Here is a 27,795-nt window from a genome sequence, read left to right as displayed (position 1 = left end):
AATTTTGCAAACCTCCAGCCGTGACCACGCAAGAAGCATGCCAATTAGAGCGCTGGCTGCCAAATGGCAAAAAAAGGGAAGAAGCCTAGGATACGAGGCAACAGAGCACCTGTTTCCAAGCAACTGGCATTACCAGGCATTAGCTGCAGAGGAAGTCTAGCGTTGGTAGGTAATGCCAAAGTCCCCAAGCGGCGGCACAATTTCTCTCTTTCTCTCTGTGCTGCAGGTGCTCATCGTATCTCCGGCCATGATCACGGCCACGCCGACAGCCTGATCTGCTCCGGCTGATTTGCTGGCGTTGGGAGAGGAGGGAATTTGCAGAGTACGAACAGGGGCTTACAACAGCCGAGGCTGAAAAGCAGTGGGCTGAAGAGGAACGAAAGAAAGAAAGAAAGAAAGAAAGAAAGAAAGAAAGAAAGAAAGAAAGAAAGAGGAGTTGAGGCCAGGCAGAATACCAGTGTTAACAGCTTGGCACAGGGCGAAGGAGCAGGAAGTGTCTTAAGCCTGGAGGTCAGCAGAGAACAGAATGAATATATCAGGTCCATGCCTGCGAATCCCGCAATTTGAGTCTCTGCTTTTCGAGTGCCTTATCTGTGATGCTGCTGTTATAGGAATTCTAAGGTCTCATATATATATAAACCATATGTTCATAAATCTACAAGGCAAATACATACATAAGTATATAAACCATGTGTCTGAAATAGTAAAGGTAAAGGGACCCCTGACCATTAGGTCCAGTCGTGAACGGCTCTGAGTAAAGCGCTCATCTCGCTTTTACTGGCTGAGGGAGCCGGCGTACAGTCATGTAGCCAGCATGACTAAGCTGCTTCTGGCGAACCAGAGCAGCGCACGGAAACGCCGTTTACCTTCCCGCCGGAGCGGTACCTATTTATCTACTTGTACTTTGACGTGCTTTTGAACTGCTAGGTGTGCAGGAGCAGGGAACTCACCCCGTCACGCGGATCTGAACTGCTGACCTTCTGATCGGCAATCCCTAGGCTCTGTGGTTTAACCCACAGTGCCACCCGCATCCCTTGGTCTGAAAAATCCAGGAGAGCAATCCTGAAGCCATTTTGACTCTTCCAGTGACCTCAAATATTCTCTGCAGTGAGGAAGGAAACAGGAAAGCCTCCCCATTGTTTCTTTGCTTTAATCCTGTCTTAAGGCTGTATTTGAGCATGAATAGGGTGAGCCTGTGACCTGGATTCAGGAACTAAGTATTTAGCATCTCAAAAGGAATGGCCAAGCTGCCCAGGTAAAGCAATCAAGTGACCATTATCAGTATCCTACCAGACAGGATTTCTGTTGTAGACTGCCCCCCCTGTGATGTATGTATGATGTTTTGGGGAGTGGTCTTGAGCTACAGAATAAAGGTAAAGGTAAAGGTACCCCTGCCCGAACGGGCCAGTCTTGACAGACTCTGGGGTTTGTGCGCCCATCTCACATCTATAGGCCGGGGGCCAGCGCTGTCCGGAGACACTTCCGGGTCACGTGGCCAGCGTGACAAGCTGCATCTGGCGAGCCAGCGCAGCACACGGAACGCCGTTTACCTTCCCGCTGGTAAGCGGTACCTATTTATCTACTTGCACCCAGGGGTGCTTTCGAACTGCTAGGTTGGCAGGCGCTGGGACCGAGCAGCGGGAGCGCACCCCGCCGCGGGGATTCGAACCGCCGACCTTTCGATCGGCAAGCCCTAGGTGCTGAGGCTTTAACCCACAGCGCCACCCGCGAGCTACAGAATAGCAGAAGCCAAATAGAGTATATTGAGAAGCAAAGCGGCTAGTAAGCCTGCTCTTTATTAAACTGTTGCAACAGGGTCCCCACTCACCACACACAGGAGGGAGGAGAACCCAGAACAATGGTGTGCAAGCCCTTATACAGACTCTTGAAATTGCCCACCTTGTAGCCCAAGACCACCCCCCTAAAATATCATACATACATCACAGAAGGAGGCGGTCTACAGCAGAAATCCTGTCTGCCGGAATACCTGATAATGGTCACTGACTGCATTACCCGGGCAGCCTGGCCGTTCTTTTGTGATGGTTAATACTTTAGTTCCTGAGTCCCAGGTCACAGGCTCACCCTATTCAAATAGAAATATGCCCTTAAGACAGGATTTGCAAGCAAAAGGCAATCCCATTTCCTTCCTCCTTGCAGAGAAATATTTGAGGTCAATTTGGGAGAGTCAAAACGGCTTCAGGATTGCTCTCCTGTACTATTTCAGACAGGTTGGCGGTTTGAAGCCCCACAACGGGGTGAGCTCCTGTTGCTCGGTCCCTGCTCCTGCCAACCTAGCAGTTCGAAAGCACGAGAAAGTGCAAGTAGATAAATAGGTACCGTTCCGGCGGGAAGGGAAATGGCGTTTCCGTGCGCTGCTCTAGTTCGCCAGAAGCGGCTTAGTCATGCTGGCCACATGACCCGGAAGCTGTACGCCGGCTCCCTTGGCCAATAAAGCGAGATGAGCGCCGCAACCCCAGAGTCGGCCACGACTGGACCTAATGGTCAGGGGTCCCTTTACCTTTACTATTTCAGACATGTGGTTTATATACTTATGTATGTGTTTGCCTTGTACATTTATGAACATTTAATTTATATTTGGGACCTTAGAATTCTTATAACAAGCTCTCAACCTACTTACTAGGGGAGTAAGCCCTATTGAACTCAGTGGGACTTACTTCTGAGAGTCTTAGGATTGCATCCTGCTCTCGCTTGCTTTCTCCACATTATGCTAGGCAAGCCACTCCTCTTTGCTCACTGGGGTTTGGATTCCATTTCTTTGTGTACATTGTGCTGACTGGGTTCATCTTGTGCTACGTCTATAGCTGACATTTTTCTATCTTTTTTTTTGCAGTTACTTTATAATGTTGTGGGTTGTGTTAATAAAGCTTTTAAAGGCAATTTCAACGGCCTCAGTCTTCAGTGGCATTTCAGTTTAATTACCTGTGATTCATGCCGCGAGCTGAGGCGTGTATCACTGTCAAATCCTCAACAGTGTAGGGATTGGGATACATTGACCTCAGCAGCCTTTCAGATGTTTTGGACTAAAAACCTTATTGGTCAAAGCCAGCAGAGCCAAGTTCAGGGGTTGTCTCCTTACTCCCCAGAACACTATTGATGATGGACCGGGTCAGAAGCGGCATTGACGTGCCCAAGGTGGTGTAGTGGTTAGAGCGTTGGACTAGGACCTGGGAGACCAGGGTTCAGTTCCCCACTTGGTCATATTACAGGGGTCAGCAAACTTTTTCAGCAGGGGGCCGGTCCACTGTCCCTCAGACCTTGGGGGGGGGGGAGACTATATTTTGAAGGGAAAAAATGAACGAATTCCTATGCCCCACAAATAACCCAGAGATACATTTTAAATAAAAGGACACATTCTACTCATGTAAGAACACGCTGACTCCTGGACCGTCCGCGGGCCGGATTGAGAAGGCGATTGGGCTGGATCCGGCCCCCGGCCCTTAGTTTGCCTACTCCTGGTCATGAAGCTCACTTAGTGACCTTGGAGTCAGTCACTCACTCTCAGTCTCACCTGCCTCACAGGGTTGTAGTAAGGATGAAATGGTGAGGAGAACTATTCCTCCCCCCCCCCCACCTTGATTGAGCTCCTTGGAGGAAAGGTGGGATGCAAATGTAATTAATAATTGTTGTTGTTTACCTGCCTGGGATCTGCCTCTTTAGGGAAGCTGACATTTCTAGCTTTCATTTATCATCGGAAAATGGAAGAATTTGCATCCTTGTATAGGAACCAACAGTTGCTGGTAAAAGAGACCTCTTCACATCAGGAAACATTATTTTCAGGAAACAACTGGAGACCTTTTCATTCCGACAAGATTTTCTAGCAGAATGAAAAGGTCTCTGCCTTAGGTACTCCTTTTTTGCATTGTTTTTTAATGTATATCTTCAGCTGGATTTCTGTACAGCTTTCAAAACTGTTTTTAGCATTTTTCATGGGACGTTTGAAGGCAAAGGTAAGGAATTAATCAAAATAGAGTTATTATTTGTTGGGATTGAATCTGTACCCTGCCCTTCGTCCTCAAGGAGCTCAGGGTGGCAAACAGGTAACTTGGAGATAAAAATGAAGCAAAAACATTCTAAAAGAGATTCAAACATTACAAAAAACATTTATAACTAAAGACATTATTCTAGCCAATGATCTCAGGGTTTCCGGGAACAGTATTCTTCAGCCACCAAATGCCTGGGTAAACAGGATTGTTTTCAAATTCCTCCTGAAAGCTGATCATGATGGAGAGAGGCGTGCCTCACATGGAGAGGCCATTCTGCAACTGGGGAGTCACCACTGAAAAGGCCCTGCCATGGGTCAACACCAACAAGGCAGCCCCCAGTGACGATATTACCACCAAGGTCTCACCCGATGTTTGTAATAACAATGCTTTCTGCGAAAGCCCAGTCACCCAGCTGCTTCTCCTATCTTCTTGCTCAAAGATAACATAGTTCTGCTTCTGATCTCCCCAGTGCTCAGAATACTGCTCAGAATGTTTCCTGCTTGGCAGGGGGTTGGACTCGATGGCCCTTGTGGTCTCTTCCAACTCTATGATTCTATGATTCTATGATTCTACATGTACTTCTAATGCCTCATGTGATGTCTTGAGGAAACCTAGCGCAAGGGAGACCTGAAATAGCCAGCCAAAAGAATTAGGGCAAATTGCCTGGGCCCAACTGCCCTAAGATTAACTAGCACCTGCCTCCTTTCCGTTGTTTACTGTCTGTTCTCTGCAGAACTGCTTTTGAAAGATGCTACTCTGGATGAGAATGTGAGTTTGGGGATGTATGTGCCCTTCTGCGGTTGGCAGCGATCGTTTGTCAGCGTTCATTTTGCATCGGGCTGTTGCTAAACCCCGTAAGCGGTAAATCATGGCATTTGTACCCACCGCTGATGTTCTTGCTGCAAAAGTCTGATATTCAAATTAATGAGTATATGAAGACCAAAGGAGCCATCGCGTGAATCAAGCATACAAATGGAAATTTCCATCAGTTCCAGCCACCTCTGCTCAGTTTTAAAGTGTCGTCGCTGGAGGCCACTTCATTTGTGACTCCCCACCCCCCTTAACTGGCATTTCTCTGCTTTAGAAACCAATGCATGCACCAGCCAAATAAGAACATGAGATGGTCTGTTTTGTCACCTGTGCATAAGTCTGGACATTAGTAGGTAGCACCTGAGTCTCTTAATCTCAGGCTCGTGGGTCGAGCCCCACATTTGGTGGAAGATTCCTGCGTTGCAGGGCTGCTGGACAAGATGGTCCCTACTCTACGAAACTATGATGGCATATTAAATTCCCATCATTAGAAAGGTAAAAAGGTAAAGGACTCCTGGATGGGTAAGTCCAGTCAAAGGTGACTATGGGGTTGCAGTGCTCATCTCACTTTCAGACCAAGGGAGCTGGCGTTTGTCTACAGACAGCTTTCCAGGTCATGTGGCCAGCATGACTAAACCGCTTAGGGAGCAATGGGACACCATGACAGAAACCAGAGCGCATGGAAACGCTGTTTACCTTCCTGCTGCAGCGGTACCCATTATCTATTTGCACTGGCATGCTTTCGAACTGCTAGGTTGGCAGGAGCTGGGACAGAGCAATGGGAGCTCACTCTGTTACAGAGAATCGAACCTCTGACCTTCTGATTGGCAAGCCCAAGAGTGGTTAGCGGTTGAGCTTAGTGGTTTAGACCACAGTGTCACCTGCGTCCCTATTATAAGCGCTTAAAAACATAAAAGGAGCCAGTGGCCCATCTAGTCCAGAATGCTGCTATCGTTTGAGGACATCTCAGACATTAGGTTGCATCCAGTTAAGTTCTAGTGAGACTAGACCTACTGGAATCAAAAGGCCTAAGTTGGTCATGCCTTTTAGTCTCAGTGGATCAGTATGACAAACGCTCAATACAACTCAATGGGCTGCATCTAACTAAATAGAGCCACTATAGAATCATAGAACTGTAGGGTCAGAAGGGACCCTGAGGATCATCTGGTCCAACTCCCTGCAATGTAGGAATAGACAGCTGTCCCATATGAGGATTGAACCTACAACCTTGGAGCCATCAGCACCACGCTCTAACCAACCGAGCTATCCACTGGAGCAAGGACTTTTGGCTGTGCAAGGGAACTCCCCCCCCTCTCCCTGTGTTCCCCCTAAATGGGAGGGCCATGGCTCAGTGCACAGGGTGTGTGTGTGTCCATCATCCAACTGCAGAGAATCCTCTTTGCATGAAGAAAGTTGCAACATCTCCAGGTAGGACTGAGAGAGACCCCCTGCCTGAAACCCTGGAGAGCCACTGCCAGTCAGGGAGGACAGTTCTGAGCTGGCTGGACCAATGATCCTACTTAGTATAGTGAAGGGCTGTAGCTCAGAGGTAGAGCATCTGCCTTGCATGCAAGGAGGTCACAGGTTCAATCCTTGGAATCTCCAGGTAGGACTAGAAGAGACAAGTGGCCTGTGTTGTTTTCAGGCGGCTTCCTACACTGCTAATTCTGTTCTGGAGGTTTCCTCAACCCTCCAAAGCAGATTTGAGGCACAAGAGAAGGCAGGGCAACTCTGTTGCTCAAGCAGAAATCCTTGTGCTGGCAGATCTATTTAGACGGATAGCGCCCAATATCTCTGATAATAAGAGGGTGAAAAGTCAGGTTCAAAACCTGTGACTAGTACAAGGGTGATAAAGCACATCAGCTACTTCTGGGAATGAGCTCAGAAACCAAGAGCAGAGTGCAGGGATTCCTGCGTTTGCAGCTACAGATCAACAATTTCGCTAGACGTTGACGTACGGTATCGTGCCATCCTTCCTACCTTGTGTGTGCAAGGTCTTTATGGAGGGTCCTCAGGTCCTTTTCTAAGTTTCTAAAAGGCAGGAGCTTCTTCTCAGGTTCCTGCAGACATGGAACGTAATGTTAGAAGAACCTTTGATGGATCAGGCCAGAGGAGCACCTAGCCCACTGTTCCGTTCTCATGGGTACCCAACCAGAGGCCTTTGGGAAACCCGTAATCTCTGAGATCCCTATTGGCAACCCATCATGGCTCCCTGGCAACTGTGGCTGTGTGATACACTTGGTGGCATTAAGCCTAAACCTCAAATCACAGGTTAGTTGAGAGACTGTCTTATCCTTTATACCCCCAGGTGTTAGGGACTGGGCAGAGGAGGAATGGTGGAGACAGTCTCCCCATCCTGACCCTTCCAGAGAAGAAGACAGTTCAGAATCACAACAGGGGTTTGAGGGAGATCACAGCTCAGAGGCAGATGAGGGGAAAAGCTGGGAAAGAATGGGAGAGGAGGAAGAAGAAGCACCAAAGAGGGGACAGCTGACGGATTCAGTGTCTTTCAAAAGCATTCCAGACCCCACCTCTCCCAGAACCTGGTGAGCATTGAAAGTAGGAGAGCAAAGACCTCAAAGGCAGAGGGCACTTTTCAGCACTTGCAGTGATGACACATGAGAGAGGGAGGGGGCGGAGACTCACTCGGGGCAATGCCATTATTACAAAAGGCTGCATTCCCAAGCCTCTCTCTGTGAATACTGAATAAAAAGCAGCTGGTAAGAATTTTTCCTTCTATCTGTTCCTGGCAACCTGCCGTGGGGTTTGGATCCTCTGCCGCCTGACACCAGGAGATCTCTTGCAAGTTCCAAAGATCACAGAAGCTTGCTCTGCAATAACTTGGAGCAGGGCTTTCAGTGTGGCTGCCCCTGTTTCGCGGAACAGCATCCTTGTCGAGATATGACAGGCACACCCTAACTACATCTTCCAGAAAGGAGCAAAGGCATTTCTGCTCCATTTCCCAGCTGGATAAACAGGACTTTAGCACAAATGTCCACTCACTGGAGTTTTCATCTTGATTCAAATGCATTGCTGGTTTTTGTGTTTCTAATGATCTTATATGTAAATCGCCTTAACGCAGTGGCTTAGAAGGCAATTAATAAATCAATACTGACGGTCATGTAAATGTGAGAAACAAAGTGTGTGTGTGTATGGCACGAACACACACTTGTGGGTACGCACCCTGTCCTGTCTGAGTGTGCATCCCACGATAAATTATATCCAAGCTGTGCACCAGTGAAATCTGCCCTCAGCCAAAATGCTCATCACTTCCCTGCTAATATTTGGCATTTCCCTAGCTGGGGCCGCTTCTCCATTTGGGAACCGATACATTGATTTATTGGGACGCGGGTGGCGCTGTAGGTTAAACCACAGAGCCTAGGACTTGCCGATCAGAAGGTCGGCAGTTCGAATCCCCGCGACGGGGTGAGCTCCAGTTGTTCATTCCCTGCTCCTGCCAACCTAGCAGTTCGAAAGCACGTCAAAGTGCAAGTAGATAAATAGGTACCGCTCCGGTGGGAAGGTAAATGGCGTTTCCATGCGCTGCTCTGGTTTGCCAGAAGCGGCTTAGTCATGCTGGCCACATGACCTGGAAGCTGTACGCCGGCTCCCTCGGCCAATAAAGCGAGATGAGCGCCGCAACCCCAGAGTCGGTCACGACTGGATCTAATGGTCAGGGGTCCCTTACCTTTACATTGATTTATTATGCATTTATTGCACATCTATCCACTTTTTTCCTGCAAGGAGCTCAAAGTGATTCTCCTCAACCCTATTTTAACTTCAGAACAACCCTGTCCAGTAGGTGAGGCTGAGAGAGGCAGGCCCTGGCCCATGGTCACCCGGTGAGCTTAATGGCCAAGTGGGGATTTGAACCCAGCACTCTGACCAGTACACCACGTTGGCTCTCAAGACAGAGATACGTATCTGTCAGGGGTTCAGGAGCAGAGGCAAGGGCAAGGGAGGAAACAGAGAGCGAGGGGGAGGAGGCAGAAGAAAGGATGAGTGATGACGACGACCCGAGATCTCCGAGTCTTTCCAGTGAATCAGAAGATTCACAGAAAGGAGCACCAGTGGCCAGGGCAAGGGGGGAGCCTAGGGGGACACCCCAGGAGGAAAGGGCCAGAGGGGGCTCAGAGGGGGGCAGTTGGAAATCGGGACCAGCGTCACCAACAGAGAGCAGGGGAGAGGAAGGGCGTCAGGTATCAAGCGCTGGCAGCTCACAACAGGAGGGAGGGCACGAGTCAGGAGTGGCCACACCTCCATCGGGGAGCGAAGAAACGGTCAGACGGAAAGTGGAAGGTTGGGCGCGCGCGCCAAGTTCAAATACACAGGAAGGTGGCGCAGTAAGCAGCCCGGAAAGGGAGCCAGGTCCTAAAGCCCGGCGCAAGGAGACAGAAGGGTCCGGGGGGTCAGCGTCAGAAGAGTCCCGGAAGGAAGAGACCACGGGGGGCAGAGGGACCCAGAGAAGAACGGTCAGGCGGAAAAGGTAGAGTAAGGCTAGGATATTAAGTTGGTGTACAGGAGGCGGGGACCCAGACAGAGCTTCGCCGGTTTAACCCATAAGACGTAGAGCTGCACGCAGCAGCTGGAGAATGGAAACTGTAACTCAATAAAGACTTTTACAAAGTGATTGCTGGCTAGCGTGATCCTCTGTGAGCTAGGATCTGGAAGCAGCTCTGACAGTAAGCTCCGTCTCACGTTGTGGGCATCTACAGCCTCGTGGACAGAGGAGAAGGAGGGTGCCTGCGACTCAGCTCACGTACGGCAGACAATATGACGGCCGAACAGCAGATAGGAGAACTCAGAGAAGCAGTGACATGTCTGAATGCCGAAATACTTGCATCCAGGAAGAGAGAGGAGGACGCAACTGCCGCCTACAGGGATCTCCAGGTCAGGTTGGAAGTGCTTACGAAGCAAGGGGAACTGACACCCAAACGGGAGGGGATTGGATTGGGAAGAAGAACAGGCGGTCTAGTCTCTCACTTCGATGGGAATTTACAAATGTACCCCAACTTTAGAGCAGATGTACAGTGTGCACTGCAACTGCTGGACAAAGACTTTAGAGATGAGCAAGAGAAGGTGGGATTTATCATGTCCCATTTGCATGGAGATGCGAAAGCATGGCTGCGCAATTTGTGGAGGGATAAGGATCCAGCGCTCCAAACCGCGGATGCCTTTATTAAAGCGATGGATGGGTGTTTTTTATCAAGCATAGACGTGGATCTTGCCCGGAAGGAGGTGCATGGGCTGAAGCAAGGGAGGGCCAGCATAAGACAGTACCATGCCCGCTTTTTTGCATTAGTCAGTGCCTTGGAATGGGACAGAGATTCAGCTCCAGTCAGAGATCTATTTTGGGAAGGCTTGAACAGTGCGGTTAAAGACGAAATTGCAAGGGGGGAGAGACCCCGGACCACGCAGGAGGTCGTTCAGAGGGCGCTGGCGGTGGGAGTGCGGCTGGAGGAACGTCCATGGAGCAGGGACGAAGGACGTGGAGGGCGCGAACCAGCGAGAGGGTTCTCCTTCGTTCCCAGGGAAGCTGCGCGTGCGCAATCCACACCTCCGCCAGGAGGGGGAGCGGAACCTATGGAGGTTGGAGGTGCCAGGGCTCAGTCAGCAAACAGAGCCCTAGCACCGGGAGCAGTCAAGGCGAAGCCTCCTAGAGGGAACAGGAAGTGTTACATCTGCGAAAGTCCGCAGCACCTGGCGAAAGAGTGTCCCCAGAGGCTCCACAAGCACACTGCAGCCTCAGCAATGGTAACTGCAGCAACTCAGCAAGGGGAACCACAGCAGGGAAACGACAGAGTCTGGCTGGAGAGAGAGGCACTGGGGCCCAGCCAGACGTGTCAGTGAAGCAGTCCCCAGAGATTTTGCAGCCCACAGACCCCCTCCCACCCAAACCAGTGGTGAGGCTCACCGCATCGCTCCAGCTACCCAATGGACTCACCATGGACGTGCCAATCACCATTGACTCAGGAAGCAATGCAGACTTTATAGGGCAGGACTTTGTCGATAAACACGCTATACAGCTGCTGCCTGCCACGCTGCCCCTGCAGGTCGTCACAGTGGATGGCAGGGAGCTGCTAGGGGGGCAGGTGGTGAAGCAAACGCCACCAATGGTGATGCGACTTGGAAATCACAGGGAAATCATCAGTTTTAATGTCACCAGACTGTCGGACACGCCTATTGTCTTAGGCATGAGTTGGCTGGACAGACACAGTCCGACGTTGGCTTGGTACCAGCGGCAGCTAGTCTTTGGCTCCTCATACTGCGCTGAACACTGCATCCTGCCCCGGCAGGAGGGAGAGGAGGAGGAAGCGCAGCTGCAGCTGGGGACGCTGCAAGCAATCCCCCACAAATACGCGGGATTTTTGGAGGTCTTCTGCGAGAAGGAAGCGGATAAGCTACCCCCCCACAGGTCATATGACTGCAAGATTGACCTACTGCCAGGGGCGGCGCTGCCCAAAGGGAAGCTGTATTCCATGTCTGAGGACGAACTACAGGAACTCAAGGAGTTCATAGATCATAATTTGGAGCGCGGCTTCATCCGGGAGTCCAAGGCGGTGGGAGGCAGTCCTGTATTCTTTGTGAAGAAGAAGGACACGCCCCAAAAAAGACTTGTAGGGGACTACCGGATCTTGAACAGTGTGACCAAGCCATCGGACTTCCCCATGCCCAGGATCGACGACCTCCTCGCGACGGTACGCAAGGGTCGCGTGTTCACCAAGTTGGACCTGCGTGGGGCGTACAACCTCATTCGCATGCGGGAGGGTGATGAGTGGAAGACAGCCATGTTCACGCCCCTGGGCACCTACGAATACAGGGTTATGCCTTTTGGATTGCAAAATGGCTCTCACTGTTTTCAAGCTTTCATGCATCACGTGCTGGCGGGGCTCCTCTACAAGACGTGCGTCTGCTTCTTGGATGACATCCTGATATTTTCTGAGTCCCAGCAGGATCACGACAGACACGTCAAGGAAGTGCTGAGCAGACTACAGCAGCATAGGCTTTACGCCAAGCTGGAAAAGTGCCAGTTCGACGTGACGGAGGTGGATTTCCTGGGCTACAGGTTGTCAGACAAGGGGCTCGCCATGGACAGCGCCAAGGTTCGTGCCGTGTTGGACTGGAAGAGCCCGCGCAACCGGAAGGAGGTCCAGCGGTTTGTTGGCTTTGCGAACTTCTATCGCAAGTTTATCCAGGGGTTCGTTATGCAAACGGCGGCCATCACAGACACGCTCAGTTCCAAGAAGAAGAAGTTCATCTGGACGGAGCAGGCGGAGCAGTCCTTTCAGCCACTGAAGCGTCTCTTCGCGTCGGAAGAGCAGCTACTGCATGTCAACCCCAGCAGGCCAATGAGGGTGGAGACGGACGCATCAGACAGAGCCGTGGGAGCAGTCCTGTTGCAGCAAGACCCGCAGGGGGCCTGGAGGCCGGGCGCGTTTTACTCCAGGAAGCTCAGCAAGTCTGAACAGAACTACACCATCTGGGACAGGGAGTTGCTTGCCATTCATGCAGCTTTCAAGGCGTGGAGGCACTTCCTGATCGGCGCCAAGCACACGGTGCAGGTCTGCACGGACCACAAGAATCTGGAGCACTGGCGCACGGCGCAGTTCCTAAACCAGAGGCAGATACGTTGGGCCGAATTCTTTGCAAACTTCGACTTCCGAATAGAGTATGTCCCGGGGGACACCAACGTCATGGCGGATGCCCTATCCCGTAAACCACAGTACCTGGAGGAGGCGACGCCAGCGGCTGCCATGCACATCTTCGCACCGACGGTGTGGGCGTGCGCTTCGGCGACAGTTGACCTGGATGCGGTGAGGAGAGCGCTGCAGGACGACACCTTCGCGCGAGCCAAGATGGCAGAGGCGCAAAGGGGCAAGGCGGTGACCGGCGAGTTCCAAGTTCGCGATGGATTACTCCTCCGTAAAGGGGCCATCTATGTGCCGGGGGACGATCTTCGCGCCAAGGTACTGCAGCAGCTGCACGACGCACCCACTGCCGGGCACTTTGGCAAGGAGAAGACGATAGAATTAGTCGCCAGGGACTTCTGGTGGCCCAGAATGAGAGGGGAGGTCGCGGACTACGTGGCGAGGTGCGACACCTGCCAGAGGGCCAAACCAGTACACAGACCGCCGGCGGGACTGCTGGAACCGCTGCAAACCCCGTGCGAACCGTGGGAGAGAGTGGCCCTGGACTTTGTCACGGATCTGCCCAGCTCGGGGGGCAAGACGGCAGTGCTAGTGGTGGTGGCCTTGTTCTCCAAGATGGCACATTTCATCCCGTGTGCGAAGGTGGCCACGGCGGAACAAACCGCCAAACTGTTCATAGATCACGTGTTCAGGGTTCACGGTCTGCCGCGGTCTATACTGTCCGACCGGGGGCGGCAGTTCATCTCGAACTTCTGGCAGAAGCTGATGAGCTTCCTGAACGTCAAGATCAACCTGGCTTCGGCTAGACACCCGCAGACCAACGGGCAAGCGGAGCGGGTCAATGCCATCATGCAGCAGTACCTGCGATGTTATGCGAATCAACAGCCTGCGACGTGGGTGGATTACCTGCCTCTCGCCGAGTTCGCCTACAACAACACGAAGCACGTGTCCACGGGGGTCACGCCGTTCTTCGCCAACAACGGGAGGCACCCCAGAACCTTCCCGGGACTGGAAAGAATGGGGGAGGGGGAGCCGCAGACAGCAGATGTGTTCGCGTCGGAGTTGCAGGAGGTCCACGATCAGCTTCGGCGGCACCTGGAGCTGGCTAAGCACGCCTACAAGGTACAAGCGGACAAACACAGGAGGGTTGGCGAAGAGATCCGTGTGGGCGACTGGGTATGGTTGGCAGCCCACGCAGTTCCGGCCAGGTCGTTAGCGAAGAAGAAACTAGGGCATAAACAACTGGGGCCCTACCAAGTCAAAGAGCAGGTCAACCCGGTGGCTTTCAGGCTGGCGCTTCCGGAGGGTTCCTGGATGCATCCGGTGTTCCACAGATCGGTGCTCACTCCCTACAAGGCACCTCACAGATTTCAGGAACCAGGAACGGCACCAAGTCCGCTCCGAGAGAGAACCGAGCAAGGGGGAGTGGCACAGGGGGAGCGCATCAACGAAGTCACAGAGATTTTGGACTCTAGATGGGGGGAAGAGGGGGTAGAATACCTTCTCGCCAAGGAGGGCACCCCGGCCAGTGCTAACAGCTGGGTGCCGGGCTACGCTTTAGACGAACCTCTGCTCAAAGAAGAGTTTCATGCCCTCTTCCCACACAGGCCCATGCCAGCAGACTTTTTCGACGACTGGCTTTTCACGCCCACGCTTTCAGCCAGCACGTTCCGGGGGTTCGACTTGAACGAGGAACCGACACGCGACGCACGTTCCCCGGAGGGGTCACCCTCGGGATCTGCCTCAGAACCTTCGTATTGGTGGGACGATAGACCAGAGGAGCAGTGGCGCAGGAAGTGGCTGGAGGGTGCAGGCCGAGCAACGCCCCCAGGAGGAAGCGAGGGAGAGACGGACATGGACGTATTCGGGGACGACCCGGGTTTCGAGCACGGCGGCACAGAGATGGAAGCGGAAGTGACCGTCGTCGACGAGAGCAGGGAGGAAGAACCGGAAGACTTCAGATGGAGGCCCGCCACGGGAAGCGAACTGTATCCGACATTCGTCCCCATGACACGGCAGCACCCAGCTCCCGCACCGGAAGGAGGGGAGGGGGGAAGAGGGGGCTTCGAGGGGGGGATGGATGTCAGGGGTTCAGGAGCAGAGGCAAGGGCAAGGGAGGAAACAGAGAGCGAGGGGGAGGAGGCAGAAGAAAGGATGAGTGATGACGACGACCCGAGATCTCCGAGTCTTTCCAGTGAATCAGAAGATTCACAGAAAGGAGCACCAGTGGCCAGGGCAAGGGGGGAGCCTAGGGGGACACCCCAGGAGGAAAGGGCCAGAGGGGGCTCAGAGGGGGGCAGTTGGAAATCGGGACCAGCGTCACCAACAGAGAGCAGGGGAGAGGAAGGGCGTCAGGTATCAAGCGCTGGCAGCTCACAACAGGAGGGAGGGCACGAGTCAGGAGTGGCCACACCTCCATCGGGGAGCGAAGAAACGGTCAGACGGAAAGTGGAAGGTTGGGCGCGCGCGCCAAGTTCAAATACACAGGAAGGTGGCGCAGTAAGCAGCCCGGAAAGGGAGCCAGGTCCTAAAGCCCGGCGCAAGGAGACAGAAGGGTCCGGGGGGTCAGCGTCAGAAGAGTCCCGGAAGGAAGAGACCACGGGGGGCAGAGGGACCCAGAGAAGAACGGTCAGGCGGAAAAGGTAGAGTAAGGCTAGGATATTAAGTTGGTGTACAGGAGGCGGGGACCCAGACAGAGCTTCGCCGGTTTAACCCATAAGACGTAGAGCTGCACGCAGCAGCTGGAGAATGGAAACTGTAACTCAATAAAGACTTTTACAAAGTGATTGCTGGCTAGCGTGATCCTCTGTGAGCTAGGATCTGGAAGCAGCTCTGACAGTATCATATTACATTTACCTTTGGTTTTGGCTTCTTAGCACTGACTGGTTCCACTGGTTCTGCAACTTCTTCGGGGCCAACATCCTCTCTGAAGAATCCCTGCAAGAAGAGGCAAAACACTGTCGTCAGTACAGAGCATTTCTGCTAACAACCTGAGGCATTCTGGGAGGGAAAAAAGCTTCCAGGACCGATGGTGCTAAAACGATACCTACAAATACGAGAGATAAATGAGCATAATGAAGATTCAAAGATAGCTGATGTCTAGCGAATATACCAGCCTCTACCCACCTGACACACCCTCCAGATATTTTGGCCTGTAACTCCCATCAGCCCCAGTAATGGGAGTCTAAAACATCTGGAGGGCACTGGGTTGAAAGGATGGAGTAGAGTAGACAAAGATGGCTGTTTTGGGGGGCCAGCCAGGCACAGTGACTGAGCACTAGGTGGAGCCTGGAGCTGCCTAATTGATCTCTGAAAGCGGAGCTGCAAAAAGCATTACAGGAGGCTATCAAAACGAATCTGGGCAGTGAGTATCACAGAGCGGTTGTTAGCCATACGGCGGGCTTAATAGGGCAGCAGCAAACCAACGACCAGCCTGGTAGAAATGAACCCCTTGTCCTCCTATAAATAAAGGCAATCAGTTCTCTTGAAACACTTTTCGAGCTTGGCAGCCTGCAGCTCATCTTCCTGGATTGCGCTTGAAAAATGGAATCCCAGGGCAGGGATTCGTTTTTATGCTACCACTAAACAGATACACACACACACACAGAGAGAGAGAGAGAGAGAGAGAGAGAGATCACTTAGGTACAGCCCTTTAGGTATTGCCTTGAACAAGGAAAAGAGGTTTTTGTTGTTGTTTTGCATTCAGATGCCAGAACACTCTGTTAAGATTGCAAGGAATGAAACCGAGCATATCGAGAGAATTGTGACAGGGGCAAACTGTAGGCCCTCCAGTTCTTTAACCATGTCATTAACATAAAAATTAAACAGGAAAGGCGCCAAAATGCATCCCTGTTTGACTCCAGTAATGGTCTTAATTCTAGTGGTGAGATGGCCAGCCAGATCCACCTTTACTTGTATCAATGTGTCAGTATATAGTGTTTTGATGAGAAATAATAGACAGAGATCTATATTTGTCTTTTCCAATTTTTGCCACGATGCGTGTCTTGGGACCGTATCGAAAGCTGACTTTAGATTGACATATAATTTTTGCTTCAAATTACGGATGTATTTACATAGCAGAAAGTTCATCACAAAGCACTGGTGCAATGTGGATTTTCCTCTTTGGAAACCTGCCTGGACTTCAGATATCACCTTATTTGTATCTGCCTATTCTTCCAGTCTGGAGCCTGGCATTTAGTTTAGAGGCTACATCTAACAAACTAATGGGTCTATAATTGGCAGGGTTTTTCTTATCACCCTTTTTATATATTGGGGCAAATATACTCAGCTTCCACCCTTCCGGTATGCGACCTGAGCTGTTAATGTATGAAAACAGTTTTGCAAAAATGGGTGACCAGAAATCAGGTCTTATCTTATAAATCTCCATTGGGATCATGCCGAGCATATCTGGTGCTTTTTTGTTTGTTTGTTTGTTTTAAATGAACTGAAGCATGTTGTTTTCCTCAAATACAAAATCCGGACATTAAAGACACTACTTAAATGTCCGTATATCTGAGAGCTGGAAGGCTCACAAAGACATAGGTTTGTGGAACGGGAAACTATTCCAGGAACAATCCCTCTCCAAGGGTTGGGCCATAGCCCAGGAAAAGGATCTTAGCTCGGTGGTTAAAGGTAAAGATAAAGGGACCCCTGACCATTAGGTTCAGTCGTGACCGACTCTGGGGTTGCGGTGCTCATCTCGCTTTACTGGCCGAGGGAGCCGGCATACAGCTTCCGGGTCATGTGGCCAGCATGACTAAGCTGCTTCTGGCAAACCAGAGCAGCGCACAGAAATGCCATTTACCTTCCCGCCGGAGCGGTACCTATTTATCTACTTGCACTTTGACGTGCTTTCGAACTGCTAGGTTGGCAGGAGCAGGGACCGAGCAACGGGAGCTCACCCTGTCGCGGGGATTCGAACCGCCAACCTTCTGATCAGCAAGTCCTAGGCTCTGTGGTTTAACCCACCCGCATCCCTAGCTTGGCAGTTAGAGCATCCAAATTGCATGTAGAAGCTCCCAGTTCAATCCCCGGTTTCTCCAGGTAGGGCTGGGAGAGACTCCCTGTCTGGAAAGCTGCTGCCAGTCAGTGCAGGCAATACTGAGATGGACAAACACAATGTGATCAACTATCTGCAACCAACCAGGACTTCTGGGCTTTTGCACCAGCTGCAAAAAATAAAAAAAGCACAGTGGTACCTTGGTTTTCAAACGTCTCTGTTGATGAACGTTTCAGTTTTTGAATGCTGTAAACCCGGAAGTAAATGCTTTGGTTTTTGAACTCGCCTCAGAAGTCAAACATGCCACACGGCTTCTGTATTGAGTTTTCTGTACTGAGTTTTCAGTTTTCGAACATTTCGGAACTTGAATGGTCTTCTGGAATGGATTAGGTTCAGAAACCGAGGGACCACTGTACCTGTTTACATGAGGCTGACACAAAAGCTTGGGCCTGGGATGGTTCAGTCGGTAGATCATGAGACTCACTATCTAAGGGTTGTGGGTCCCAGATTCCTGCACTGCAGGGGGTTGGACTAGGTGATCCCTGGGGTCGTTTCCAACCCTATAATCCTATGGTTCTATGATATACTGTGTAAAAGAATGACATTTTACTGCCTCCACCCCTCTCTCTTTCCACTTTGATTGCCTCCCCTAAAAAAAGCTCAACAACTGCTTCTGAGGATTTACTGCTTCGCTATCTATCTATCTATCTATCTATCTATCTATCTATCTATAAATAATTCATCGATAATAATTCTAACATTTCAAACCTTGACTTCCTTCCTCCTTTTTCTGCAGTTCCTTAAATTTATTTTCATCATTCCCTGCATATTCTGAATGATCTTGACTTATTCTTTTATGTATCTGTTCTCATATATGTCTTTTGTAGCTGCAAATTATAATAATCCTGCCAATGTCTTAATCTATTTACAGTTTGTTTGTAAATATTAAATAAACCATTTCCATTCCTTTATAAAAAGTCGGTTGTCTTGATTTCTTACTCTTCTGGTAAATTTCACCATTTCTGCATAAACCATTAGTTTCTGTAGCCATTCTTTTCCCGTCGAGACTTCTTCTACAGTATATTGTGTTGCTCTACAGTTTATGGCAATTTTATGGAATCACATTTATGGTATTTTTTAATATATTAATGTTTTGTAAGTCTCCCAGTAAATTTATTTTGAAAGTAAAACAACAACAACCACATAGTAGAAACCGTGTCAATTATTTATCTACTTATTAGTTCAATTTATATCCAGCCCTTTATCAGTTTCATCGATCCCAGCGCGGCCGACGCCGTAATACCCTATTAAACAGGATGGTAACATATTGAATAATTAATCCCTCCACTAAAATATAACCAAATAATTAAATAGGTATTAAGCTGTCATGAAATTAAATAACTACTGGCGGGCTCACTGTGTTTCTGGAGGGCCTGTTGGGAGTAGCTTTTAGGATGCCAGATGTTGCTGGACTACAACTCCCATCATCCTTTGCTCAGGTTGGCTGTTGGGAACTGGAGTCCAACAGATTGACCACCCCCAAGTTAGGGGGAAAGAGAACTTTTGGGAAAGAGAACTCTTTTATTTCAATATTCATCCTTCTGCATCTTGAGGATTCAGACCAGGTATGAGTGAAACAAGGGCTGCCTTAAATGGATCCAAACCATAGATCCATCTAGTTTTATAGGTTTCTGTCACTGTTTTGAACGTGAGAAAGGAAGCTAACAAATTGAGGAACGGCCATAATTCCAGGGCAGGCATGCCAGTTTGCTCCTGTAATTGAGGAGGCTGGCACCGTGTAATGTGCTCAAATCACAAGCGCATGCAGTGCAACTTGCGCATGTAACAAGCAAGTCCTCCTTGGCCCCCCTTAGCTGGAGCCCTTTTTGCATTGTTTTTCAGTGTATATCTTCAGCTGGATTTCTGTACAGCTTTCAAAACTCTTTTTAGCATTTTTCATGGTGCGTTTGCAAACTGCCTCAAGGCATAGGTAAAAGGTAAAGAATTAATCAAAACAGAGTTGTTATTTATTGAATTGAATCTGCACCCTGCCCTTTGTCCTCAAGGAGCTCAGGATGGCCAACAGGTAACCTGAAGGTAAAAACGAAGCAAATGATATATAATTAATTAAATAATAATAATAATAATAATCATAATTTATTTATACCCCAGCCACTCTGGGCAGCTGCCAACAAAATATTAAAAATACATTAAAACATCAGTCATTAAAAACTTCCCTTCTAAAAGTCAGATAGTTGTTTATTTCCTTGACATCTGATGGGAGGGTGTTCCACAGGGCAGGCGCCACTACCGAGAAGGCCCTCTGCCTGGTTCCCTATAACCTCACTTCTCGAAGGCAACCATTAGAAGGCCCTCGGAGCTGGACCTCATTGTTTGGGCTGAATGAGGGATGTGGAGACACTCCTTCAGGTATATAGGACTGTTTAGAGCTTTAAAGGTCAGCACCAACACTTTGAATTGTGCTCAGAAACATACTGGGAGCCAATGTAGGTTTTCAGGACCAGTGTTATATCGTCTCGGCGGCCGCTCCCAGTCACCAGTGTAGCGCTGCATTCTGGATTAGTTGCAGTTTCTGGGTCACCTTCAAAGGTAGCCCCACGTAGAGTGCATTGCAGTAGTGAAAGCGGGAGATAACCAGAGCATGCACCACCCAGGCGAGACAGTCTGCAGGCAGGCAGGGCCTCTGCCTGCGTACCAGATCGAGCTGGTAGACAGCTGTCCTGGACACAGGATAGACAGCTGTGAGTCCAACATGACTCCCAGCCTGCACACCTGTTCCTTCAGGGGCACAGTTACCCCATTCAGGATCTGGAAATCCTCCAACCCCGCCTGTCCCCCCAAAACAGTACTTCTGTCTTATCAGGATTCAACCTCAATCTGTTAGCCGCCATCCATCCTCCAACCACAAAAACATTCTAAAACAGATCAAAACATTATTAAAAAACCCCCAACTACAACTAAAGACATTTTTCTAGCCAATGATCTCAGGGTTGCCAGGAACAGTATTCTATAGCCACCAAATGCCTGGGTAAACAGGATTGTTTTCAAATTCCTCCTGAAAGCTGATCATGATGGAGAGAGGCGTGCCTCACATGGGGAGGCCATTCTGCAACTGGGGAATCACCACTGAAAAGGCCCTGCCATGGGTTAACACCAACAAGGCAGCCCCCAGTGGCGATATTACCACCAAGGTCTCACCCGATGTTTGTAATAACAACGCTTTCAGCAAAAGCCCGGTCACTCAGCTGCTTCTGCTCTCTTGACACGCAAGTCCCCCTTGCCCCCCCCTTAGCTGGCGCCCCTGCTCAGGGGTCAGAGCTCTGTGTGCAGAAGCTCCCAGGTTCAGCCCCCAAGGACATCTCCAGCTAGGGATGGCAATATCCCCTGCCTGAGAGCCTCTACCAGTCACTGTAGACAATACTGAACTGTAGACAATACTGAACAGTAGATGGAGCAATGGTCTGACATGGCATAAGGCAATTTCCTACATTCCTAAATGGTTTTAGTAAATCAGCATCCTCCTCCTCGCCAGTAGTGATTCTCCAACATCTCAGGCCGGGCCCTTTCCCAGCTCTGACTTCTGAACAATGAAAGTTTTTGTAGATGCTCGTCAAAACATCAGGCCCACTGTATTTGTGGCATTGTGCAAAGAGCTGTCCCCTCCTGAGAAGTGAACGGAGGAGCTCTGCACCAGTAAAAAAACAACCCAAAACCTCCATGAGGGCTAGAAGCTTGCTTTTAAAGAACAGAACAGCGAGGCCTTGAATCTTGCTGGTAACTTAATTCCACAGCAGAGAGAGACCTTATTCTAAGTATGGACTGGTTAATTGAAAAGCAAAAAATTCACTATATTCTGCCTGTTTTAGCAAGAGGTTTTTAAACTTACATTGTACGTTTTCCCAAGAGGCTTTTAATATATGCATTATTAATGCTAACTGCTAATGTCTCCCTTTCATTTTTCCTCAGCTTTCTGTTTTATTTTTACTAAATTCTCATGTCTCTTGAAATAAGCTTAATTAAACCAGCAAACCAAATGGGAACAAAACGGGAAATGAATTAGTCGAGCTTGAAAAATCCTGATTGCCTTTGAGCTAAAAAGCCTTTGGGCATGATCCAGCCCATGCTCTTAGGCAGAAATTGTGAATGTGCATATGAGGGAGTAAGGCTTCCGTGCTGTATACATTACCTGGGAGTAAGTCCCATTGAAATCAAAGGAGCTTTCTCCTGCATAGACATATGTAAGTCCTACTGAACACATGGGGGCTTACTGAGTAAACATGCTTAAGACTGGTCTGAAAGTCCCACTGATTTCAATAGGACAAAGGTGAGCACATGCTCAGTGACCCAATTCAAACATTAACCACCTCAATCTGATAAACCATGGTTTATTGGGCAAAGAATCAAGGTGTTCCTGTGCTTCATCCTCCCTTTTCCTTCTCTCTGCTCTCTCACTGCCATACACCTGAGGTTTGTTAAACCACAGTTTCCTCTTCTTACACCTGAACCAGGAAACTGTAGTTTAAGCTCCAACTACAAACTAGGATTTCAGACTATTGATGATGCTTCGCAAGCCAGAGTTGTAGTCTGAGCTTCAATGGGAAACTGTGGTTTAACAAATCCCACATGTATGGCAGTTAGGCACTTGAGAGAAGGGGAGAAGGGAACAAGCAGCCATAACACTCATTCTTGGTCCTACAGGTCAATGTAGTTATGTCTGAGTTAGGCCTCTATTTTGCCTAAATCACTCCAGGAAATCTATAGGTCTTAAAACAGCCAATGTTTTGGCAGATTGTGCCTTAGATTTCTTGCATCAGACTTCCTGTATTTACCTGTGTAGTCTTAACACTGAAATTTCAGCCTGACATTGTGTTGTCTTTGGGAGCGTCCAAACAATCTCATTTTATTCTGCTATATCCTCATTTCTATCCAGATCTCTCTTCCATCTCCCGGTCTTTTAAGCCATTACATGCTACCACCAGCCGTAGGGGCAATGTGCCATTGATGTAGTAATAGTGCATTGGTGTGTCAGGAGATGGTGATGGGTTTATACTGGACCGTCCACACACATCATCCCACATTCTTAGTTGCTCAGCAATGTCTCCCCAATGTTATCACATTATTGCCGCCTGGAGGGGTGCTCTTCAAGTACAACACAAAAAAGGGAGGCAAAAATTTAACTGGAACATTTGTGCTATAAAAAACTACAAGACTTCAGCAGGAAATTACAAGATGAAAAAAATGTTTAAAATAACCTTTTTGGAAAACCCTGAAGCCTTCCTTTCAGGAATTTTAGGTGCCGAAATCCCAAAGGAGCAAAAAATACTGTTTATGTATGCAACCATGGCTGCGCGGGTGTTACTGGCCCAGAGATGGAAAAGAAGATTAAGTCCCTACCAGAGAAGAATGGCAGATTAAGTTGATGGATTATGCCAAAATGGCTAAAATGACCGGAAGAATCAGAAATCAGGAAGACCAAAATTTCAATAATGAATGGGGAAAATTTATAACTTATCTTAAAGACCATTGTAAACTGTTAAAATCGTTAGTAGGATTGTCTTTTAACGGTGAATTCTGGATACAATGGAGAGATAAAAGATTTGGAAGATTATAAAAGATGCAGGAGGAAATGATTAACAGTAGGACCCACAAAGGGGAGGAGGGAAGTCCAAGAGATTGCTTGGAATGTTGTATGTTTTCAATCTGAAAAACCAAATTGTTAACTTGTGGGTGAACATATCAGACGACACAGCGATTCTTCAAACAGCTCTTGTTTATTCACAGGCCAGAACAGAACTGAAGGGTTCAGCCAGCCTGCTTATATAGAGCTCCACTACAACGCAACAGTAACCACTTTCTGTAACTATCCAATCACTGAATGTCACTTTCAATCCCTTATTTGCCTATGCGGACCTGAGTGAAAACTATCTACAGTATCTCCCTGCTGGCCTAGGGTGAGAACTTCAGTGCATAACACAAATAAATAAATAAAACTGGGGGGAGTTACAAGATGTGCACCAATTGGAAACGGTGCAGCAAGTTAGCCCTGAAACTTCTGCAGGTCCAAACAGTATTGAAAAATGGCAGCGTGTATAACTGCCCTGATACCATTGTGGATGGAGAAGGATGTCAGCAACTACTAGACATGATGGCTTTGTGCTGCCTCCATGGTTGGAGGCTGTAATGTTTCTGGGTACCAATTCCTGGAAACCACAGGAAGGGAGAGTGCTCTTATGCTTGGGTCCCGCTTGCAGGTTTCCCATTAGCCAATGTGAGAACTAGATGAGCCACTGGTCTGATCCAGCAGCCTCTTCTGAGGTTCTTATCTTGAGCACAAATGAATGCATGATAAAAAGGACAACCGCATGGGGGGAGGTCCCGAAATCTACTATCTGCCTACTTCCAGAGCAGACCAAATGAATGCAACAGGGCTGCTTCTGCAGTCAATTAATTCTGGATTGCTGCCTTTCAGAATTAAAATGCCAGAGCCATTTCTGATGTAAATCCAATTAGTGCCATTCTTAAATTTAGGCTTAGAAACCCTGAGTTATTTCAGTCAGCCTTGGTTCTATTCCCAGGCAGGGTATCTGAAAAGCAGTTTTTTCTTTCTTTTTTTCTAATCTACCCACGCGAGCCAGTGCTTTTGTGTAGGCACGTTTTTTAAAAAATAATAATCATAATCATCCTATTGTATACAACATCTCCATTTCTGCTTCTCAAATTCCTCTCTCTCTCACTTTGCTTTGTCTCATTTCCATGACCGTTCGGAGGTGTGCCAAAAATTTCAGATTCTTCTTGCAAACATCCCCCACATCTTCTGTTTGTTGCATGTTACCAATGAAACTCTTATTGTCCTTGGCAAGTTTCCTCTTTATCTATCCTATTCAGTTTCTAGCTTTCCATCCATCACCTAAACAAGAGGAAAGTGGAGATTATTTCTCTCCACCCCCACTCCACCCCCAAGTATATTTTCCAGGAAGCAACTACCTCTGGCCACGGCACTGTTATTATTTTAAAAAACTGCTTGTTGTCAGGACATGCTCATGAAGTCATTTTTGGCACGGGGATGAGCTTTACTGGAGCCACAGTTGCAGACCTGATTTCAAGAGTCTCAATAAGCTGTCTCCAACTTTAATAAAAAAAAATAGAGGCAGGGCGGCGAGGTGGAGCCACACTCAAGGTGGAGGAAAGTCAGGCTGCACCTGGGGTATAATAAACACATTTTAGAAAATATGAATAATAATGATACAGTGGTACCTCTGGATACGAACGGGATCTGTTCCGGAGCCCTGTTTGCATCCTTAAGCGAACGTAACATGTGACTGCGTGTCTGCGGGTCGTGTTTTGCTGCTTCCGTGCATGCGCGTGATGTCATTTTGAGTGTCTGCGCATGCGCGAGTGGTGAAACCCGGAAGCAACACATTCCGTTACAGTGGTGCCCCGCAAGACGAATGCCTCGCAAGATGGAAAACTCGCTAGACGAAAGAGTTTTCCGTTTTGCAGGTGCTTCGCAAAACGAATTTCCTATGGGCTTGCTTCGCAAGACGACAATGTCTTGCGAGTTCCTGCTGGTTTTTTTTCCTCCCCCCCTTTTCTAAGCCGCTAAGCCGCTAATCAGCTTATCCGATCAGCAGATAAGCCGCTAAAAGCCGCTAATAGCGCTAATCCGCTAATCCGTCAATGGGCTTGCTTCGCAAGACGAAAAAACCGCTAGACGAAGAGAATCGCAGAACGGATTCTTTTCGTCTTGCAAGGCACCACTGTATTTCTGGGTCGCCGCGGAGTGAAACCCAAAAACGCTTAACCTGAAGCGTATTCATCCCAAGGTATGACTGTACTTGCAGAGCTTTCTAGTGCCCCACAAACCTCCCTGCCTGCCTTCTTAGCACTGCTACAACTATTTTCCTGCTCTTCACCCTAATGTGCCAGTGCAGATTATAACAACTTAAAATCAGAAAATAAAGTGTGTTGTAAAAATATGCATTTTGTGTGTCAAAGAGGTGTGTCTTCAGCGTTCACCAACATCTGGAGAGTTGCTCCGAAGGAGGCTGCTTGGTGCCTTCAGAGCCTAGACGCCCAACTGTCAGATCAGTGTCTAGCACAGCAAAATAAACACACTGACAATCCTTACAACATAAAAAAATGCAGCGTGACAGGGTCTCTTGGCACTACAGCCTCACAGAGCAGCTGGTCCTAAGAAGAACAGAAACATTTGCTCCAGATGAGAGAGAAAGAGTCATATATTAAGTCAGATCATGTGTGTCTCTTTCTGCTCAATGAGAAGCAGGCGTAAAAAAATACATGGGTAGCTCATGGAGAATCTGTTGGAAATCAAAAAGCCAGCAATCAAGGACAGAGTTAATTCGGTCTGCATTTAAAGGCGAAGCTACGTAATTCAAGCTTTTTGAAAAATGAAAAATGACATCATGGGCATAGCCGGGATTTATGTTGGGGGCGGGGCGGGACACCCACCTGTCATCATCCTCTGTCTGGCAAATTTGGAATGAAATGTCTCAACAACAGATGTTTTAAATGACTTTCTTTTGACCCCAAGTGCTCAGTGAAATCTGTCAAAGCATTTCAAATATTCTAATTATTTCTACTTTTCATTATTATTTATTTACTCGGGGTTTTTTTGGGGGGGTGATAGTTGCCCACCCATGCCTCCTTCAGCTAGGCCCGTGGATGACATGCCCAACTTGTATAAAAGTTATACACAGCAAGTAGAAAACGAATAGAGAGAAGTTGTTTCTCCCTCTCTCGTAACACTTAGAACAGGTGGACATCCAATGAAGATGAATGATGGGAGGTTCAAGACAGATGAAAAGAAAGAACTTCTTCATGCAGCGCATATTTAAACTGTGGAACTCACTCACTCCCACAGGAGGTAGTGATGGCCACCAACTTCGGTGGCTTCAAAAGAGGACAGGATAAACTCAGGAAGAAACCTGACCCCCCCCCCAGACTTCCCTTAGCTCCTCTCTCTGGTTTATCAACCTATGTTATTTTCTGCATGCTACAAAACTGTACAGATCCTTACTTTATCTGAGTGTTATCAATAAAAAGTTTGTGAATGTTTATTCAAAGCCTGCCAAGGAGTCCAGTTCATTTTGTTGTTTCTTTAAATACTTTGTAAAGGCTTCCCATTCATCTTTAAAATCACAGTTATCCTTGTCATGTAGTATGTGTGTCAATTTTGCCAATTCTGCGTAGTCCATCAATTTCTCTTGCCATAGTTCTTTAGTCAGGATTTCCTCATTCTTTCATCCTTGTGCTACTAAGACTCTTGCCGCCGGTGTCGCATACATAAAGATATTTTTCAATTTCCTTGGCAGGTCTTTTCCTACAATCCCTAACAAAAATGCTTCAGGTTTTTTAACAAATGTTAGTTGGAACATTTTCTTCAGTTCGTTATATATCATTTCCCAAAACTTTTTAATTTCATTACAATCCCACCACATATGATAAAAGTTCCGTTCTTTTTCTTTGCACTTCCAACACATAATTGAACTGGTTTTGTACATTCTTCCTAGGTGTACTGGTGTTATATACCATCTATACATCATCTTCATATAATTTTCTTTCAGCAAGGAGCAATCTATAAATTTTAAATCAATTTTCCATAACCTTTCCCAAGCTTCCAGCATAATATTATGTGCCCATTTAATCATAACTGATTTCACCTCTTTGTCTTTCGTCTCCCATTCCCCCAGACAGTCTTCTGATTTTCTTAAACAATGCACAAACCGAAACGGCAGCCATCCTTTCAGAATTTGCACTCCTTCAAAGTTTGCAAATGCAGTTCTGTGCGCACGCTGGGGCAAAGTCTGCCTCAAAATACATAAAATAACATAGAAAAATGAGCAAGTATGTAAGCTGAACCTGCTGGATCAGGCCAATGGAAACCCGTTTTGCAAAAAAATGTGCGCTTTAGGGGGGGAAATATTGTATACACAAATGTGTATATTGGGAAGATATCACACCAAAATGCTGATGAATGACCTGGTGGCTCTGAACTACAAAACCCATGCTCGCCCTTCCTGTACACAGATATTTCTGCAACACACGTAGGAGGCAGGGACATGTAGTGACATTATGTATATTTAAAAAGGCAAAGAATAGAAGCAGGTTGAGGCTCTGAAAGAAAGAGATACGGCAGTTTAGAGAAAAGCTGAAACAGAGAGAAAAGAGCTCTGGAAAATTAGAAGCATCCAAAGGATCATTCTGACTAAGCATTAGGAAGAGTTTTCTGACGGCAAGAGCTAACCAACAGTGGAAGCTTGGAAGATAGTGGATTCTCCTTCATTGGACATTT

The 27,795-nt window shown here is 48.2% G+C and overlaps 1 protein-coding gene across 4 annotated transcripts in view; it reads right to left on the bottom strand.

The window, feature by feature from the left end:
* Positions 1 to 27,795, bottom strand: part of CCDC60 (coiled-coil domain containing 60) — a 67,411-nt gene that overhangs the window by 29,232 nt on the left and 10,384 nt on the right. For 2 of the 4 annotated variants that reach the window (XM_082203164.1, XM_082203165.1), the window contains exons 2-3: positions 15,320 to 15,400; positions 6,795 to 6,874 (exon numbers count right to left, since the gene is read on the bottom strand). In XM_082203164.1, the coding sequence (XP_082059290.1) occupies positions 6,795 to 6,874; positions 15,320 to 15,400 (161 nt within the window). Of the gene's footprint in view, positions 1 to 6,794; positions 6,875 to 15,319; positions 15,401 to 15,513; positions 15,700 to 22,312; positions 22,432 to 27,795 lie in introns of those variants that run through there. The other 2 variants (XM_082203167.1, XM_082203166.1) reach the window with 2 other exon arrangements.

This window comes from Podarcis vaucheri (assembly GCF_965113315.1).
Source record: "Podarcis vaucheri genome assembly, chromosome: 16".
In the NCBI taxonomy this organism is placed as follows: Eukaryota; Metazoa; Chordata; class Lepidosauria; order Squamata; family Lacertidae; genus Podarcis; species Podarcis vaucheri.
Note: the sequence above shows the minus strand (reverse complement) of the source record. Positions and strands in the feature narration are given on the sequence as shown.